The 21,580-nt window shown below is 32.1% G+C and overlaps 2 protein-coding genes across 2 annotated transcripts; one reads left to right on the top strand and one right to left on the bottom strand.

The window, feature by feature from the left end:
* Positions 1-301: 301 nt before the first annotated feature.
* On the top strand, positions 302-1,243 carry LOC100805733 (LOB domain-containing protein 12). The gene is made up of 2 exons (XM_003552178.5): positions 302-583; positions 882-1,243. Exons 1-2 carry the CDS (start codon positions 428-430, stop codon positions 1,221-1,223), a joined length of 498 nt encoding a protein of 165 aa, XP_003552226.1. The 5' UTR covers positions 302-427; the 3' UTR covers positions 1,224-1,243.
* Positions 1,244-9,838: 8,595 nt separating this feature from the next.
* Positions 9,839-17,023, bottom strand: LOC100804658 (cytosolic endo-beta-N-acetylglucosaminidase 1). Its single transcript, XM_003552176.5, has 11 exons — positions 16,435-17,023; positions 15,620-15,757; positions 14,900-15,009; positions 14,701-14,812; positions 14,502-14,609; positions 13,552-13,664; positions 12,389-12,470; positions 11,795-11,875; positions 11,533-11,582; positions 10,941-11,076; positions 9,839-10,636 (listed from the first exon to the last, which is right to left on the bottom strand). Exons 1-11 carry the CDS (start codon positions 16,927-16,929, stop codon positions 9,944-9,946), a joined length of 2,118 nt encoding a protein of 705 aa, XP_003552224.1. The 5' UTR covers positions 16,930-17,023; the 3' UTR covers positions 9,839-9,943.
* Between the last annotated feature and the right edge of the window lie 4,557 nt (positions 17,024-21,580).

Below are 21,580 nucleotides of genomic sequence, written 5' to 3'. Positions count from 1 at the left end.
AAATAACCACAAAGCACATACTATTTCAAATGCAGACATAAAAAAATATAAGTGCAATACATAATAAAATTCAGAAAGAATGAGTAATGAAATCTTTCATTTAAAATTACACATGACCTTGTCATAGGAAATTAAATAAGCCAATCCATTAATTTATTTGATAAGAAAATAAAAAATCTTTAGAAGTTGAGTCTGATTGATACTTGAAAGTGATACTCACATCACACTATTGCACAAAAAGGCTAGCCGCTAGCTTCACACGGTGTTGGCCATTATAAATACACACTCCTTGTGTCTCATTTTGTCAAGTTCAGTTGCCTTGTGTTCCTAACTTTCCGTTTTCCTGCTTTATACTTTTAAGCTTTAACTCCCAAACAAAGAATTTTTGTAGTTCCCTTTTTTTTCTTTTCCCCTTTCTATAATCAAAATGGCTGGGAATTCTCCATGTGCTTCATGCAAGCTGCTGAGACGCAGGTGTACCAAGGACTGCATCTTTGCTCCCTATTTCCCTTCCAATGATCCTCAAAAGTTCGCCTTAGTTCACAAGGTTTTTGGTGCTAGCAATGTTAGCAAAATGCTTCAGGTATCTCATACACTACCAATGCCTCCTTAGCTTGTTTTTTTTACTATGGAAGGAGAAATGAAAAAAAAAAGGTATATTTAGATTTATTTTTAGCTTCTTGGATTTGATAACTTTTTTGGTTCAAAATGGTTTTCCATATCTTCTGTTATGTTACTGGAAAATGGAAATCCCACGTCAACTAGTAAAATGATCAAAATAGTATTAGTAGGACACAACTCTCATTTCTTGAACTAGTTTTTGAAATTGAATTAGACTCAAACCCAAATTCTAAGATGTAAAGATGTATTAATTGCTTCAGGAACTTCCGGCTCACCAGAGAGGGGATGCTGTGAGTAGTTTGGTGTATGAAGCACATGCAAGAGTTCGGGACCCGGTGTATGGTTGTGTTGGAGCCATATCCCATCTGCAAAACCAGGTTTCTGAGCTTCAAATGCAGCTTGCAGTGGCTCAAGCAGAGATACTCTGCATCCAGATGCAACAGGAGCCACTGATGCCAAACCCAGAAATGGAAGACCCAGATCAGAAATCTTACCTTCTCCAAAATGAACTCCCTCAGTACCTCAACTATGCCTCTTCTAGCAACGTAATTTATGATTCTTTCTCAAGAGAGAGCATTTTTGGACATGACATGGTTTCTTGAATGCAAATGCTTTTGAGTTCTTTGTCCCTTTTTACAAATCATTTAGACAGAATCTTTAGTTTTTTTTTTGTAAAGCTTCCTTTTTATTTAATAAATACTAACTAATAATAAAAAATATATGTTAAAGAGTGATTAGCCGCCTCTTATATTCCATATACATATGTGAAGCATTTGAAAGTTCTGTGAACTTCTATACTATTTTTTTGAAGTTAAGACAGAGGAATGCTGTTTTGGAGTCAACTCTAGCCTGCGATTAAGTACCGATGAAGTCAGTCAGAGTGTTCCTAATTAGTACTAATACTGTAGTAATTAACCCATTAAACTAATAATTGAGATGCTTGATCATTAATGCATTCAGATGAGGGTCGGTGGTCTTTTTTAAAATGGCAAACATTCTGATGATTAATTATAAATTTACCATCTCATGTAGTAATTGAAAGACAACTCACAAGTCTGGCAAACATAAAATCATTTTGTTTTTCCACTAGAATTGTATTTTTGTTGTTTCTAAGTAGGAATAAGTGTTGAAACTCTTTTTGTGGACCTCTACTTAGATTTCCTTCAACACCCTGAAAAGCCGTGCCATTCTCCGTTTGAGAACATTTTATATTTTCGACTGTTACAAGAATAATGAAAAATAATTAAAAAATAAAAATATTAAAAATTATATTAGAAATATATTAATAATAATAAATATTATTTTTTAATATTTTTATATTTATTTTTAACTACTCTTTTAGGATAATAGTAAAAGCTATTATATTTTTATGGATTAAATCAATGTTAATTTGAATTAAAATATTTTATAAATTTAATTTACTTTAAATTAACATTGGTAACTCAAAGTTTCCTACTATATACATATTATTTTAGAATATTGTATATAAATGTTCAAATAGAAAAAAAATATTGTATAAAAGTGTAAATCTATTAGCCTATTTTTATTTTTTTACATAAAAGTAATAGAGTGAGAAGACACTTCCAAACTACTGGGTAGAGCGCAATGATATGTGGAAACTATTGTAGAAGCCACCAAAAAATTAATGCTTCACCGTGGAAGTGGGGATGGACAACCCAATAATCTTGTTGTCATTCCTAATCTGAATTAACATAACTTAGGTCATAAATCTCATGATTAATCTATTATATTTTCATCTCTATTAATGAGTTAATAGTGGCACCAGGCACCAACATGTGACTAGGCATGGCTACGTGTAGGAAACTATTGTTTTCAGTGTTGTAGTTTTGATGTTCATTACAAGAGAAAAAGTGACTAATAAGAAATGAAAGTTTTGCATAGCTTAGACCGCGTAACCTTGTTATAACTTGGGGGACTTGCATGAGATTCATGACATTGTTCGACACGGTTTCCAACATTTAGTTTTTACAATCCCCATCGTCAGTAGTATCACATTCACAGGTCATAACCATATATCGATCGTTTTCTCTTCTATCCGAGGTCATCCAAAAAAGGCAAGGACCAAACAATTGCTACATGCATCATTTCATTTCATGATCACCCCCTTTGTTGCAATACGCTATAGCTACCGATATATTTTTTTTTTTTTAATTTGAAGTAAAAAGTAGTTTTAGCGTTATGCTAAGGTCTTGATAATGATACAACTGTCACTCTGTCAGCAGAGACTTATGTTATATTTGGTATGCAAAAATGTGGAGAATAATGATTTGTTGATCGATCAAGACTCCATACAAGCATATAAAAAATTATTTGTATATTTTTTTTATAACATATTTAATGAAATGAAATATTCCCTCCGGTAATATAATTAAATACCATTTAAAAAAGAATTGATGATGCATTTTATAAGATATTTTACAATTCTTATAAAGCATCTAATTTTTTTTATTAAATACTTTAAGTATTTGTAGTTCATAGATTTTAATATTTTTATATCACCTCATAACAAAGTTTTTTTTTTTAATATTCCATAACAAGCTAATGATTATTAACAAGAATAAAACAGATACATTCGTATTATATATATATATATATATATATATATATATATATATATATATATATATATTAAAAATCCAATAAAAACTCTCTAACATGTATAAAAAAGTGTTCAGATAAGTTTAATTTAAAAAAATTGTCATTACCATTGGGACACTTCAAATAAAAGAAATGTCTATGCTTCATAATTACTAAGTAACAAGAAGAGAATATTTATAAATTGACCATAATTTGGATCCTTATTTAGCCTAAGATTTTTGGTGCAATAAAATAAATAATATTGAACCAAAATCAGGGACAAATAGAAAATTTAAGTCTATAATTAAATCTTAAGAAAGTTACTAGTATTAAAAACTAAATAAAAAAAATAGAAAATAAGAGATCTTCTATTTGGTCCTTTAACTTCTCCTTCCTTCTTAGGATATTTTTACATTTTTTTACATATTCTTCACAAATTAAGTTTCCTTTAATTTGTGTCTCTTCTTTACACTACGCATGTTACTTTCAGCCATTACTATATCCTTTCTTGTCCAAAAGTTATCAAATACTTCCATATCTCAGCTGTCCATTTCTTGGCATATATAACCCAATCTTCTAATCATCATAGTAGAAAAACGTTAAAATAATTCAAGAGGTTTACTCATTTGGATCAGCTTCTTCTAGCTAGCTGGTTCACGTGGGGGGTCTGTGCAAGAAAGTGCCCGGTTTATGGGATGTGCACAGCATATTATATGTATAGGGTTTCTATATCCATCTCTCTAAACAACTTTATGTCCAAATCAAAGCACATTATTATCTTAAATGCTCAAGAGAAAAGAAAAGCCTAATAGTGGGCGACAACCGACTGTTCTTTAATTAATAAATTAATTCAGAGAGAAAAAAAAAATGGTGTAACAACTGAGTTAAACTTGAAAGATTCCTCATCAGCTTTGTTTAATGTGAAACATTTTCTAGTCAAACTTGAATTTTCATTCATTTAATTTATCTCTACCGAATCCACCTTGTCTTAGCCCGGTTCTTGTCTTTATCTAGCCGTATACTAGTGTCCTATTCTACTGCCATTCTAATCTAATCAGTGCACCTTCTTTCGGATTAGGTCGGGTCCCTCCAAACTCTGAAGTTTCGTGTGATTCTAATTGACCTATTGACCTTTAATTTTTTTTTGTTTTTTTTTTATCATAATCAAAGTTAATTTGAAGAGTTTGTACAACAACCATGGTCCATGACGCAAGTTAATTACCTTGGACAAGCTTTAAGTTAATAACTTATTTTGAGGTAAATTTTATTATTAAAAACTTGCGAGGGATTTTTTTTTAAAAGTTATTTCATCAAAATTAATGTATTTGTAATTAAGCACATACTTCCTTTTAAAGAAAAGCAATTACTTGATGATTAGTGGATTATAGAAAATACCTCAAAGACCATTTCTCCCTACTGAAACTAATGAATTCAAATAATGATCGTAGATGAAAGGACGTACTTACTCTTTTTTTTTTTTTTTTTTAACTATATCAGATTTTGTTGCCATGTAGTTGTACTTGTAATTTGAGCAAATTGTTGTGTTGAGTAGTGTAGAAAATCAGACCAATGGCAAAAATATTTTTTCAATTAACAATATGTTAAAAATAATAATAATTAAATGCTTTTCTAATTAAAAACAAAAACTTAAAAAGTTGCTTTAATATTTTTCTCAAAAGATAAACATAACAATTTATGAAAAAACAAGATTATATTAAAAAATATTTTCATTTTCTAAATTAAAATATGGCCCGAATCATGAGCGCATTATTGAAAGAGACATTTAGATCTTGATTGGCTAGTGTTGGATACAAAGGTTTTGTCAAGAGAAGAAAATTCCACTGCCATTGAATGCATCTCGTGAATTATACAACAACCATATTACAACGATTATATTCATATTGGTAATTAATCAAATCATGTTATTATTTACACGGGTAAACAAATGGAGCCTTAGTTTTTCAATAATAAATCTTTTAATTTGTGAAACTAAGACACTCATTTTTTATTTGTCCACTTTAAAAGATAACAGATAAATTAAGAAAGATAATTAATACTTTATATATATTAGAATTACTTTTAACTTCCTCATTAATATGACCTTCATTAATATTTCTTTTTTCATTTATGATAAATTGTACAAAATATGATGTTATTTTCAAATTTTAAATTTATCAATAAATAAAAATAATTTTTTTCTTAAAAATGAACTGGTACAAAAACTGGATGGGTAATATCATTTGCCTTGCTTAATTACAAGAGTAATATTAAGCTTCCCTTTTATAGCTGTTTTATTTTATCAATAAAGAGAAGAACTTTATGTTATGGAGGAAGTAGGGGACCCTTTCTGTAACTGTTTGCAATGTTTGTGTCAGAAGTTGTTTCGGATAGAAAAGATTGAAGTAATGGTTTGGAAATTTATGCTACAGCCCTGTTAGTTGAACATTAAAAAAGACTTCACATGCTATATCAGTAAACATTATCTTTAATTATTTGAATTTCTTTTTAATTATTTTCGTATACACACATATTAAGATACATTTTTTTTAAAAAAAGGTAACAGTAAATGCTATCTCATTTTGAAGTTCATAGATCATAACTATTTACTGATAAAAAAAATCATAACTATTTTCTTTTATTTTATCCTTTTCAACATTAGCAGCAAGAGTCAAGGTTGTATTCTTGCAACATTTCAATAATTTATATGGTTGTAATTAATATGATTTTGTGTTTTGCGAAAAATAACTCATGATTCATCTGAGAATGTTTTAAAATCAACTAATTTATGATCCATTTGTAATGAGTCCAATAAACTTAATATTTAACTAATTTAATTTGATATTCAATAAAAACAATTTTCACAATGAAGTTATCTCTCAGTATTTTTTATCTATAAAAATAAAAAAAATATATACAAAAATTTATAATAATTTATGCATTTTATTTAATCATTTGAGTTAAACCCACTTGATTTTCTCAAAATATTTAATGTAATTATATTTATAATACTATAACTGGAGATCACATGTTGAAGTGAAATAACTTCATATTACTTCATCCACGCACTTTAAGGACAAATATTTGTTCACTCTAAAACTTCATTATATTTGTGATATTTCGCACTAGTAACAGCTGCAGGTATAAGGAAGAATGAGAGTTGCAAAGAAAATGTCTGGTTCTTCAATTGTGGTTTTTCTTGCAAGGATTTCACTAGGCTTCCGCCAGAAATCTGCATGATATTTTACTCAATTTTCAGGTAAAAAGACAAAGCTATAACAGCAATTAACACCATAAATCACAGCCAAAGTATTGCCATTTTGCCAATACACAAGTGCCAGTGTGTCTCCTCTTGTTGTTCTTGAAACTTCAGTACGTGGGACAGAGAACAGATGAGAATTAGTAGAATATTAATAATAAATTAAAATACATAACAAGACAAAAGGCACGTCCCTCTCTCTGTTGTTTATCAATCTGAAATTCTATATTTTTGTGTAGACAAAGAAAGTGATTGTGGGAACCCGGTTTTCCTTTTGAGGGCTCGAGGAATAGGATAATACTTCCAAAACTGAAGGTTGTTTCGGAATTCAGATGCTTCAATGCTAAACAAATAAACATGATATGAGAAGAAAATTAAGGTTGCACCGTGTTGAATTTGAGGCAATGTAAATATCCATCTTAAAATTTTCCACATCACCATGTGTGCATGAAACATAACTGCTATGTCAAAAATTCTAACCTTTTAACTTTTTAACTTTCACGGTGTGTGTGTGATGTATCCTGAAGGGGGAGGCTAGGAAAAAATGGTAGTTCCATGAATTTGAATGCAATTATTGATACTAAATTTTCCATATCACAATGTGAACCCGAACAAAGCTGTTTTGTCTAAAAAACTGAAACATTTTAACGTTACTTACAAAGATAATGTTGCAGTGTTCAATTATTTGCTACGCATATGCATACTCATTTCATAGAATGATCACTGATAATTTATTCAATATTTTGATAATCAAGTACTTTGAATGATAGGATACCAGAAATAGGCAACAAGGAAGCTGGAACAGAGAAGGCAATGGTAACAATCAGCAAACCAGAGGTGTAAAAAGAAAGGTCCAAGAGAAGGATAGCAGGGCCATCATACCTTCGTGATTTTGTTTGAAGCAGAGGGCAGTATGGGCAATACAGTAATTAGGAAAATCTTGCTTGATTCGTGCAAAACAAATTCTGTTATGATGTAATATTCCTTGAGCAGAATAGCACAGATTTGTTAAGAGGAATGCTATATATATCCATGTAAATAACAAGCAAGGGGATGAATGAGAAAATGATATTTCCCTTTTCTTACCTCTGTGTCTTCTTCTTCTTGCTGGAGGTTTGCTGCCCTCGAAGCCAGCTTTAGGGTTCATACCCTAACAATTGGTGCTTTCATCATTGTTCCTCATGGCCTCCCGCAACCTCGACGAGGCCCTTGCTCGTCTGGACGACGCCATGCACTCCATGAACCGCCACCTGAACCCATTTTTCACCCGCCATGCTCCTGTGCCTTTCCCCCCCACATCCAAATCCCCACCGGTTCCTCATCAAGCCACTTTTGCTCCTGCAACACCCTGGTTCGCACCATCTCCATTTGAGGACCCTGTCGGTGCCCTGTTCAAACTCACTCAGACGGGGTCAGTGCTCACATACCTACTGGAGTTTGAAGCCTTAGCCAGTAGAATTATCGGCTTGCCGGGCACCTTCCTGTTGCCTTGCTTCATCTCAGGTTTGCAACCGGAGATCCGCCGTACAGTTCAGGCCCATCAGCCTACGACTGTGGACCAGGCCGCCGGCCTCGCGAAGCTCCTGGAGCAGCAAACGTCTTCGCGGCCGCGAACCCCACCTCTGGTAGCTCCACCATCCGCCCCTTTGGTTCCTCCTCACATCGCAACCTTGCCCCCTTTGCTGCCATCCCCGCCGCGACCCCCACAGGCCCCGACCATTAGCTGCCTCACCCCGGAGGAGTTAGCCTCGCGCCATGAGCACGGGCTGTGCCTCACAGGCGAGGAGAAGCTCCATGGCGGCCGTCGCGAGGTCTCTAGGGTTCTTCCCTTCATCGTAGTGAATGAGGAACCCACAGACCCATTGGGTCCTAATATAAAGCACCCTGACCCGCAACTACCCACACCCGGATCCACAGGACTTGACCCAAAACCCATACCTGACCCAGATCCAAAACCCACCCCTGACCCAAGGCCAAAACCCACACACGACCCGGCCGCACACCCCACACCCAAACCGGACCCGGCCCAAATTGGTCTGAAATCCTTATCGGGAGATTTCACACCGGGAATTTTGCGCCTTGCCGGCCTTCTCTCCGGCATTCGAGTGGTCCTCCTTGTTGTTGGGAGAAGTCCCCACACCTTCTTCCAGCCTCCACTATCGATCTCTCTGAGCTTACCTTGTTGGACTGCTCCAACTCTTTTTCGCGTGATGTTCCTTCCTCACGGATACTTTGTGGAATTGCAGGTTCGTCGGAATGAACCTTGGGACCCCGGTATTGCTTTTGGAAGCTGTAGTTTGAACGCCCAACACCTTGAGGACAAGGTGTTTTTGATGAGGGCGGGAAATGATAGGATACCAGAAATAGGCAACAAGGAAGCTGGAACAGAGAAGGCAATGGTAACAATCAGCAAACCAGAGGTGTAAAAAGAAAGGTCCAAGAGAAGGATAGCAGGGCCATCATACCTTCGTGATTTTGTTTGAAGCAGAGGGCAGTATGGGCAATACAGTAATTAGGAAAATCTTGCTTGATTCGTGCATAACAAATTCTGTTATGATGTAATATTCCTTGAGCAGAATAGCACAGATTTGTTAAGAGGAATGCTATATATATCCATGTAAATAACAAGCAAGGGGATGAATGAGAAAATGATATTTCCCTTTTCTTACCTCTGTGTCTTCTTCTTCTTGCTGGAGGTTTGCTGCCCTCGAAGCCAGCTTTAGGGTTCATACCCTAACATTGAACATATTGATAAAATATAAAGTTCATTTTTACACCTCGAACAAAATAAAAACTCAAATTATTAGCGAGAAAATAGCCTTAGTGTTGATACATGTTTCATAGAGCCTATGTTCAATTTTTTTTTTAAAAGTATTTCTTAAATGTGTGTGTGTGTTATATTAAATTGATTTTTCAGAAACCAATATTAACTTTTTTAAAAACAATAATTTTTTAATACAATTAAAAACTTGTCTAGTTAATCTAAAATATTATAAACCAGTTTTTTAATTTAAAAACAAACTTTTTTCTTTTAAAAAAAATCAAACCTTATATCAAATAGAGTTGTTGGGAAGTAAATTTAATGAGAAGATAATTTAATTTATATTGAGAAGATAAAATATATAATGAGAAGATAATTTAATTTATATTGTAAAAAAAAAAACTTGGCTCTACATCACCATATGATGTCCAAAAGTAACTCGAAATAGTTTCATTCATGTAAGTTAAGCTACTATTTCGGTCATGTTAGTTGTATATTGAGCATGAAATTTAAAGCGAGGGTTTATTTGGTATAATCTCTTAAAGAGTTGTATAACTTACTGCAAACATAAACGTGAATTGTCCAATTCCAATGTAACATTCTAATGACAATTTATGGATCTTCCTTTATTGGAGGAATAATGTTACACTCTAATGACAATTTAGGGACCTTCCTTCATTAGAGTAGTGTTACATTTTAATGACAATTTAGGGATCTTCAACCTCCAATTGATAATATGGAGACTCATCCAATTCTTGAAATGTCCCATCTACACCGCAGGCTTGTATTATAAATTTGAGACTAGAAGTGTCAGAAGGAACTTCGAGGTCAGAAACATAAAAACAGTTTACTTGTGCTACTCCAAGGTACTCCTTCACATCCTCTAATGTTGTACCTGGATTACCATCTGCTTGTTTTGATAATTTCACCAAGTACACGTTGTACTTCAGAAATAGAAAATTCTGTCCATTTTTTAGTTTCCAAGAAATTTTAAGATCAAGGGTCTTTGAACCCAGAGGGTCTGATGTCCATTTTATGTAGCTGCCATCAACTAGCCAGGAAGAAGACACAGGAAAATCTGACTTATAGTCAGAAGTCTTGATTGTGATATGGCCAAGAAGTGCAAAATAATCTGATGGGGAAGCCACAGTTTCATCGTTGCCATTTGATCTATAGCACGCTGCATGAATTTCTGTTAAAGTGTATCCATTCATTGCAACTACACCTTCATTTATAACCCATCCAGAGGATAATCCCTTGTGCTCACGTGTCATGATTACTTTGCTGAATTTGCTTGAGAAACGATTCACTGCCCGGGATGTGAGAAGCACAGATGCTCTTTGGTCGCCGGAAGTGAACTCAAGCTTAAGTCCCAATGAAGAATTGCCATCAGATTTCACCTGCATTAGTCATGAAAAAGAGGGTTCAGATAGGGATAGTACATACACAATCTTTTCAATGAATTTGACTAAATGTATATTATTCCATTGATCAAGATAACACATCCTAATTCCCCTTACCTTACCTCAATTACATCAAGTTCAGTTCCCAAGGGGGACAGACTGATTTGCACTAAGAATCTAATTGAACTGCTGCATTGGCAGTTATTCTAGGTTACAAGAATATGATGGCTTTCTTAAAACCAAGGATAACATATTGATGTGCAGTTTTTTCAGCAATAATGATAAGGAAGATATAGCTTACAGAATAAATAAAGTGGATAGGCAAATTGGTCAGAAGAAACTCTCCTTGAAAGATTTTGCTCTCATAGTAAGTTTGCTCTTCAAGGGATCCTTTGAATGTAATGTTTCCTCCTCCACTATATGATGCCTCCTTCAAGCTGCAATTTGAAAGCAAGTCAATAAATACTTCAGATCATGTCAGAACTAGATCTGAAATGTAGTAATTCAATATCTCATTAAAATGGAAGAATAGAAAAGAAAGGAGACATTTAATATTATGTAAGGTTTTGGTGTTATAGAAAACTAACTAAACATACAAAGTAACTCTAGGTTTTCACCCAGTAATGATAAAGAAGTTCCAGGGGATGGGAAAATTATTGAAGATTAATAATAAATCATAATTCTAACAAAGATAAATCTTCTTAACTCAATAAGAAAAAAGACCGCTAAATTTTCTTCACACAAACATTCACATTTCAGACATGAATTGTTCAATTTAGCCATATGCTGTTATACAATATTTTTTGAACAGACACAATATGTGATGTGCACATTCTGTTACACTTTCCAGTTACAGGAACATTTTAAAATATTAGATATGCACCATCACTTACTCTACAGAAACTTGAATAGAATTTGTTGGATCAGAAGACTCAAGGAGTGGCTGCACACAAATATTTGAGTTAGATTACAATAAAGATTTTAAACCAGTATCATAAATTCACAATGTTAAATAGCCCTTAATCTTAGAAATGGAAAACTAAGAATTCCAAAAAAAGGGCATATAATCTTTTCTAGGTCATCTATCAAACAATCTATATGGTAAATAGTTGAGCCAACAATAAGAAAAATGATTACCAGGTGCATTACACTTACCTGAAAGCCTTGGCAAGAAATGTTGCACCAAGTGGCATCTGATACATTATCGCCATCGACTGAAATATGATAACCACGTCCCTGAAAGAAACAAAAGATATATGATATATTTGAAAGATACAATTGCGAGATTTGAAATATAGGTTACACAAGTATTTGATCTAAAGTGAGATTGCACAGAAGGGAAATTGTTAAGGTTATTTATTTATTTTTGAAGAAGATTGCTAGGGTCTTGTTTAGGCTTTTAAGTTATCCTGCAGAAAATTATTTCTTCGATGGGGGTTCAGAGCTAGATTTTGTGTTGTTCACCTCTTCCTTGCCAGTTTGATGTACACTAATCTAAATTCTTTAGTTTGTCTTATGATATAAAAAATATCAGTCCATTCACCATCCGCCTCTTGAAATTCACAAATTATTCTTGGAATCACTTTCACTGAAATTAATTTAAAAATAAATCTTATTGAATAAAATGTGCATAAATTCAGAATGTACCAAAAAAGCAGATGCCAAATGTACAATGAAAAAAACAAAAAAATACTAGGGTAGACAATGGAAGAACAAATATCAAAGGGGACAATAATTGCAATTGCTAACCTGATCAAAATTAGTGTAGAATGGTAGTACTCCAGGAAGTTTTTGCAGTATTCCCCATGACTTTTCCACAAGACCCCACCAACTGCAATATTAATGCATGGCAATAATGCTGTATCCATGAGTAAGAAATTTAAGGTTTGATCTCCGTCATTAAATATAAGAAAGTCTGACCATGATGTTTGCACCCACCATCGTAATACACTTGAAAATGCATGAAAGATTTTAGTATTTCTATGGCAATATGATTAATAGGACAAACAAAATCTTAAATATTTCTGCTTTCATAAGTATTGTAATATATGACTTTGAAGAGTTCAAAGGGAAAAAATGATCAGACTCCTAGAAAAGAGAAAGTGCTCTAAGAGATTGGCACAAATCAGTGAAGTTCCTTACTCGGGATTGAATAATTAGAAACTATAGAATGAACCAACTTAATGCTAAAATGCATAATTGAGAACCTTATTTATAAAATAAGGTTCTCTTGGGGAATCAAAGTACTAACAAACTTGAAACTAAAGTTACTAAACTATAGTTTATGGTTATTTCAAATGACAAAGGCAGATTGCATTAAAGATCATGAATTCTAAAATTATGCAAAACTTCTTCACAAAATTAATATTTTCTTTCTGGTAGTGACCAGGAAGAAATGCAGTCTAGAGAATGTTTGAAATAAAATACCAAGCTAGTCATGTGATACATTTTAGAGAAGCAAATTAGGGGGATCATCCAGATGTATTATATTATGTAATTATGTTATGTAATCCCAAAAAGAATAGAAGAGACGAAAAGGACAGGTTTTATTTGTCTGAATTAGTATTGAAAATTCTGAAGCTTAAAGATGTCATAAAATTAAATCAAAAACTTTAAAGATATTGAAGTGCAATTTCTGAGGCAACTATAGTTTATATTCATCCTCTTCAACAAGATCCCTTCTTATAGATATTTAGAATTCTAGAGATGGATTGAATTCATCATTTTTTTTTTATTTCACCTCTAGCCTTTGTGACATCCCCAACTTAATGTTCTTTCTGTATATACAATGTTGGCTACTTTGGCAGTAGATTTTTTTTCCTCAATACATTAAGATGCATCAACTCAGTTAACCTCGTGAAAGAAAATTTGCAATAATTTTTTGAGTATTGCAAAACAGGTAGCTAAGTTACCTATTCTGAGCAGTCTCAAAATTTGGTGGTTGCTTTGTCTCATAGACCCAGCCAGGAGCAAATATTGCAGCAGAGACATCATTCTTTCTTATTACATCAAGAGCAACATTTACCTGAGACATCCATGAGAATAAAGAAAGCACATAAACAACATTGAGATAATTACCAAGAAAAGCGAAATAACACATATCCTATTAACTTTACCAGTCACATACAACACTTGTCCAAAATTGTTTGGCAGCTCAAGTTTCACAAGACTATGTCCCACAAAAACCTCTGACAGCAAGTGTTTTCATGAATAGATTTCAAATATAATGCAGTAAGAAAACAAGACCAAGTGATAATTATCTTTTTAGTAAAAGTATATCTAGTTACAGGCAAGTTGGATGCTTCACCAAGGGAAGGGGTTCTACATGTAGTAAGAAATTTCTCTGAAGGCAGATTTAACATTAAAGTGCATATATATTCTGCAATAACCAGAATGAAACCAATGTTCTGATGATTAAAATGTCTAGAATACTGTGCAAAACCATATTTAATAATTTTAATCATAACTGTTAATCCTATTAATGAAATTAAATGTGAAGAACACGAGGTATTTCATAGCCTTGCCGCCAAAATGAGAAGTAATTAATTTTCTTGAAATGAATAGTTTGTTGTTGTTTGTGTGACTTGTTTTTTTCCTTTTGCGTATTTAGGGATGCAGTCTAAAGCAGAAATGAAACACTGGAGAAAGACCATGCACACACAGGGAGTATGCTTAAAGTGAAATAAAACATGCAGATCATCTATGATATTCGTTGAATGTAAAATAATCATTTTCACTAAGAATATACATGTCCAATAGACCAAATTCAATTTCTGACCTATGTTCCACTCATAACAATTAAAATTTATTTCCAAACAAGTTCAAAATTGGGATAGCAGACTGTATATCACAGAACACATACATTCCACTGTCCACCACCATATGTGTTCCTTCCAAATACATCAATGCCCATGTACACATCAAACTTCCGATCACTGGCAACAGCAGCAGAGAGCCTTGGATAGTCTTCCTACATGGTAGTCATTAAAATTAACTAAGGAAAATGACTATTGATTAAACATTTGTGTCGCACAAGCATGCCAGGGGAAGATAAGCAATACCTTCCATGTATAGTTCACAAATATTCCATCACATATATCAAAGAAGGGCTTATTATGTTCATTTAGTTGATCTTGCCAATTCAATTTACCATCAAGTGTAACACTGTCATACCTACATGACCAGGAAAACACATCAAAGTCAACTTTTGGCACAATCCACAGCAATACAAAAATTGCTGACTTATCATCTAATACTCACCATATCACTAATGATCCAGGCACAGAAGAATGCATTCTCAACGATAAGTGCTCTACAAACTCTTTCAAATTAGAAATTTGACCGAGATCCAAATTTACTTCCATATTTATCTGCAATAAAATGTTACTAGTTTGAATAGTTGACATGAATACCAAAAATGCAAGGCTGTAAAGTATGAGAAAAACAGTTACATATTTGTTTTGAATTTTGGTATAAATATGCATGAAGCATCTAATATGTTTACTTCATAATGACAATTCACAAGGAATATTTGGCAAATTTCTAAATATACAATGGTTGTGAGGCTACTTATAATATTTCCAATGATAAACTTCTCTTGTCAAAACTGTAGATTTTACTAACTTAAGTTAAAAAAAATATCCAAGTAATTGTTCTTGTAAAATCTCTACAATATTATTATTCCCCATTATTTACTTATATATTTATTTATATATCAATCTGGGCACTATTTAGATGAAACACGATGCACCTTCAACATAAGAGCCCAAATTCAAATAATTTTAGTCTATTAAATTTGGCACTATATGCACATTAGAAGCATCTTATGCTCTGGTAGTGCAGGCCAACAGTTCACCTATTACTCATAAAAGGAAGTGAATGGAAATCAAATATCAATTCAATTATATAATATAAAATTCAAATGGAGTAATAGACAAGAATATAAAGCTAATAAGCACACAGAGATAACGAATTATTTACTAGCCACCCATCAAAGCCTAGATCAGCAGCAAGCTCTGCCAGACGTTCTGCATACATATGTGCAGTTTCCTTTGTCGAAAGCAGTGTATCACAGACAGCCTTTCCCTCATCCCATTCAGTGATGAAAGTCCCCAACACCTGAAATATTAAAGGAACAAGTACAACTAAAGAATAATCCATTTGTTTTAATTAAAGCATGAGCTGTCAGAAACTTCTACAAGCAAGAAACAAACTCAAATGCCATAAAGCTGGAGCTCCAATAAAAGAATCAGAAAAGAAGTTTGAAGCTACTAAATGATCTTGGATCAGTTGAACATTTAAACTAAACCAACTGTATAAGTGATTAAATGAGCTTTAAAGCTGATAGCTAGTAAGCAAAAAGAGGAAACAAATTGTCAAAATTCTAAAATCTATGAGTGTGGACCGTGTGGTTATATTATCAATCTAACTTTCACAGAGCCAAGGGCTGACAATGAATCAAACCAACTTGAAATTAGTTCCAGACTCGAATTGATAGCTAACTCGTTGAACTTAGTTCATGAACCAAATAAACACGCTTGATAAATGATCTGAACTTGAACTACATAAATAAATTCTAAACCGAACCATTAGCAAACTTGAATTGAATCGAGTTCGAGATGAAAAAAAAAATCAGATAAAAAACTTGGAGCCAAATCAACTCTAATCAAGTCCAGTAAGGCTTTCTTTAGCTCAACTCATTTCCAGCCCTTCAAGTCTTCAACAAGCACAAACTTTAAAGTTAAAAAGTAAACATTTTTCATCAAGCAAAGCCAAAATTGTGTTGAAGAAAGTACCTTAACACCATGGCGATGAGCAGCGTTGGTCCACGAAGGAGGAGGAAGAGTAACGAGGGAGTGTGAAAAGTAGACAAAGACATCGATCAAATGCCAATGCCAGATGGCATAAGCATCAGGGTTAGTGCCACCTTGAATCCACTTATCATCCAAGTAGCCCCCAGCCATGTCATGGCACACAAGCAATCTGCGCCTGTTGGGCAACGAAGAAGAAGAAGAATTGTTGACCGAAGAAGAAGCTTTGTTGAAAGGGTAGTGAAAGGACTCGAAATAGGAGCGAGACTCCAAGTCCTCAAGAGTTTTTATTGGATATGAAATGGGTATTGAAGGTTCCGAAGCAGAGGGTTCAGACACTACTGACTCTGATTTGGGGTTGGACATGATCACGAATGGGTACAGTATCTGAATTGCTCCAACAAAGAAACGTAGGATGTGTCGGACGTTTATTAAGAATTGGCGATTTATATAGGCTGCTCCCAGAAGCCAAGGAATCATTCCACACCAACAATTGTTACGCTAACTTCACTTTTTCAAGGAACATGATGCTTCTTGAGCTTAAGCATTCACTTCACGTTTATCTGTTTAACCGGACAAAGGAAAACTAATTATTCTAGTAGTATTAATTATTTCAACATACAGTACAATGAATCAATAAGCTTTTTTCTTTTTTTTTTTTTACTGAAATATAATATTTTGCTTTTGGTTAAATTTTACTTGATTTTTGGTCCTTTGTATTTTTTTTATTTTCATCTTTGTTATTTTGTTTTAATTATTATAATATATATACTTTTCATTTTTGTTTTCATAACACATAAATTATTTATTTTTAGTCTCTATTAATTATTTTTCAAAAATTTTAAAATAAAAAAATATTATAAGAACTAAAATAAAAAATAAATATATTATAGGATAACTAAAACAAAATAATAAGGACCAATAAAAAAATAATTTTATATGGATCAAAAAGTAAAACATTTTTTTAGAAACTAAAAACATATTTAAGTTTAAATAATATATGCACAAATACTTTTATTTTAATAATAAATTTTCATATGATAAACTTTTTTATAATAATTATTTTAAAAGTCGTCAAAAAATCGGATTGGTTGATATAATAAAACTGTACACAGTTAAAATGTTTCTATGTAAAATATTTTTATCAAATTTTTTATATAAAAATGTTTCTTTAAAATAATATATTCTCAAATATATATATTTTTAAATTAATTTATTTAAAAAAAATATTTTTCTCAATAATTAAGCTGAATAAAGCTTAACCTATTAGGGTTGGTGTAATGAAAAGTTGAAGTAAATGCATAAGAACTTAGATTTGATGCTGCTATTGTAAAAAAAAAAAAAAGTTGAATTAAGTTTTTTATTTTTTTTTACCATGTTATTGGTATAATTAATTTTTATTGGAAAAATTTGATTGATCACCTTTAATAAAAAATTTATTTTTCAATTATTTTTTTCATTCACAATACTCAAATTCTTACATTACTTAAAAAAATTCGAATACAATACCATTTGAACCAACCACGTAATCAAGCTTTTTATTGATTAAACAATTAAATACTTTGCTCATGATAATTATAAAGTCAATTTTTACAATATTTCGATCATGATAATTGTATCATTGTTGTATTTATTGATTAGTATCCTATTTTAAAGATTTCGGTTAATTACGATTTATGAATTCGAGAGTTATAAGATTGATTTGATTGAATAAGTTAATTAAGATTGACCTTTAAAATAAACCATTTATGAATCTGAAATAAATCAATTTACAGATATTAAAAATATTTTTTTTAAAGAATATAGTTCAATGAAGTTTTTTCACGAATTTATACAACAAAATTATACTTACTTTGATGAGGTGACCGAGTGACACCAGTTGTCACGCAGTGTGACTGCGAAAAAAGAACTTCGTATCCGTACTCTATACCCCACCAAATTCTGTTGAGAAGGAGGAGCCAACAATCATCAATGCCTTTTTGCTACTGAAATGTGACTGCAGATAACCTGGTATGGAGAAATTGAGTACAACAAGATGAAAAATGCTTCCTTTGAATTCCGAAATCTGATAATCAAATGGTGAAGTGTAAAGCAAAATTAAGATCGATATCATTCACTTTACGCACGTTAGTGGATAAGATTAAGTATAATTCAATTCAGAGGTTTATAATTTTATTAAAGATCTTCCAATCTTCAAATGACAATGTATTTTAAAGTAGAGTGTGGAGAGATATTTATGTTGTTGTTACTTTGAAATTTGAATGAAGTTGGTCACTTTTTCATTCAGTTGCTTTCAACCTTGCCTCTCTCAGCTTTTGCAGGCTTAGCCTTCCTTAATGCTCAGTAATCTTCCAAAGGTAGAAAAGGATCATTCCCATTAAAGAAAACATCCTAATCTAATTTTAATTCAACGCTTTCATGGACAAAACTACCTCAAAGGCTGAAAAAAAATGTTGTCCCCCTCCAACTAGGCGATGATGGACTTAATAATACACCAACATTCAGCAATGAGTACACGCCAAGATTCTTTAATATGACTTTATTTATTAATCTTACAAACACCTAAAACATATTTCTACTTTGATGATCTGGCAAAACTGTCAGGCTAATCAAAATCACATGATCAATGTATGTAAAGACTAATTGGGGCAAACTATTTTGGACAATATTAATTTTCTTCACGCTACTCATAACCTTGATTCACAACTCTTTGCACTGCACCACTTTCCATATGTATAACAATCTGTAAATGTAATTCAGTTCATTGTTGAAGGCTTTAATGGTTGTAGCAGCAACCAAATGGAATTCGATTCAAACTCCATTACTAGTGAAAGATGTATTTATCTATAGATTTTTCAAAGGACTAGTGCATGTTATCGCAGGGGACAAATTACGTCTGGGGATTAATATTATTTTAGAAAATTAAATTTAAAAACCAAAAAGAATAATAATAAATAAATATTTTCTTTTTACAAAAACTAATATGACATTACAACGTACATTTATTTTAACTTCCACGGTCAAACAACCTCTAAGTATACATAGTACATCAAATTTTACTTATTTTTCCGAATTTCCTTGGCACCAATACTGCTTCTTGACAATGTCAATTATTTATTTGGAAGTAAAGAAAAAAAATCAGAATTAAAAAACATAACGTTATATATGTTAAAATATAATTTTTGTGTCTTATTTATATTATATATTTTCTGTATGAATCTTCTTCCTTAAATTATATAAAAAGAATTACTTTGATCTCATATAATGTCTCTATTAGATTAAATTAATCTTTCTACGTCAACTTTATCTCACATGATATCTTTCATAATTTAACTGACTATATTAACTTAACTTTCATAAGAATAATTTGTCACATCTAGTAAATTGATCAAGTTAATGTGATAACTTAACAAAATGATCAATTTAGTCTAACAAGTACTCTTTAGGAGATCAAAGTAAAAAAAACATTAAACTTAAGAGACTGAATTTAAACAAAAAAATGTAAATAAAAAACCAAAATTTTATTTTAACCTTTTATATATCATTATAGGATGATCGGGTTGATTAAGTAGAAGAAATGGAAAAAAAAAACATAGACACACACATATCACCTTAGTTACACCTAAACCACAAATTATATTAAAGAAAACTCATGTATATATCACCTCGCTCATAACTAAATCACAAATTATATTAAGAGAAACTGGTCAACTCGCCTATGATTAAATAAAAAAGAGACACATATATCAAATATGTTAAAATTAAGGTAGAATCGGATTTTATAAAAATAATTCAAGTTTGAGTAATATTCAAATTTGATTCTTAATAAAAAAATAATTATTAATCAGACTTTATTTATTTCAAAGTTGAATTTCATATTAGTTAAGGTTCTTTTTCCATCAAACTAGATGGTTTTAAAACAAAAACCTATACCAAATATCAACACCTCTGCAACAACATCAATGGTAGTTGTTGAACTTTTGTCACTCTTAAATTTAGCTAAGACTCAATTCTATAAATATATATATCAATCTGCATTTTCAAGCTAAAATATTACTTTGCAAGCAAAAAACAGTGGTTATTATATTACCAAAGAGGACACAAACATAAGGTATATCAACAACTTGATTTATAGATTGATTTGCATGCCTCCTCCAGGTTAGGGTACCTACTACCAATAGTTATATCATTTCTTGTGAGTATTAAAGTGACTGCATTTATAACTCAACAAAAAAAAAAGTAACTGCATTTATATTAAAAAGCATTAATATATTATGAAGATACTTTATTTAAGATAATACTTAAATAAATAATATATAATATATAATATATGATGACCATGAAGATAATATATTATGTATCTTATTTGATGTAATTAATATTTAAATAAGTAATTTATAATGACCGTACGTAAAAGTTATAATATTTTTTTCTATGATATCTCTAGTTGCATCATTTGTTTTCCGCTGAATTGTCTAGGCAAAGACACCCTAGACAAAATTAATTAATAAGCAAATTTGCAACATCATCATCCTCCATGAAAGAGAGCATCAGCTTCTCCAACAATATGCACCAAAAAGCACTGTTGGAAGATTGATTACACAGAGGGCACTTATCATCCACCGCCATATGGCGATGAACTCTCAAAGCATTTGTAGGGAGATCTTCCAGAGATGAAACTTTATGCGCTCTGGCTCATCCTAACGCCATGCACACACTTTTAGAAAGTTCATTGTCTTCAAGATTCTGAGAAATTCCCATCAGCAGCCATATCCCACTCTACATAATCATGCCTTGCAGAGCTACAAGGAGATTTCAGATGAACAATATTCAAAGGAAACTCATTAGCCATTCTGTCCAAGTCCCAGTCACCTTAGCACTCACAAAGAAACACACCGGCATGTTCTCCCCATCATTTGGTTTGAACAAGATGATGTTGTTTGAGATTTCTGACCCCTGCAACCCATTAGTCCTCCCAAAATCTCTAATTGCATCATTGTCACAATATACCTTTTAATTATAACTAATACTGCATGGAATGTAATTAAAATATTTTAATTACATCTTTTATTACTAAAATAATTGATTTGTAATTGGTAAGTTTTTGTTATTAAATTTAAATAATTAATTT

The sequence above is a fragment of the Glycine max genome, chromosome 18 (assembly GCF_000004515.6).
Source record: "Glycine max cultivar Williams 82 chromosome 18, Glycine_max_v4.0, whole genome shotgun sequence".
Classification (NCBI taxonomy): Eukaryota; Viridiplantae; Streptophyta; class Magnoliopsida; order Fabales; family Fabaceae; genus Glycine; species Glycine max.
Note: the sequence above shows the minus strand (reverse complement) of the source record. Positions and strands in the feature narration are given on the sequence as shown.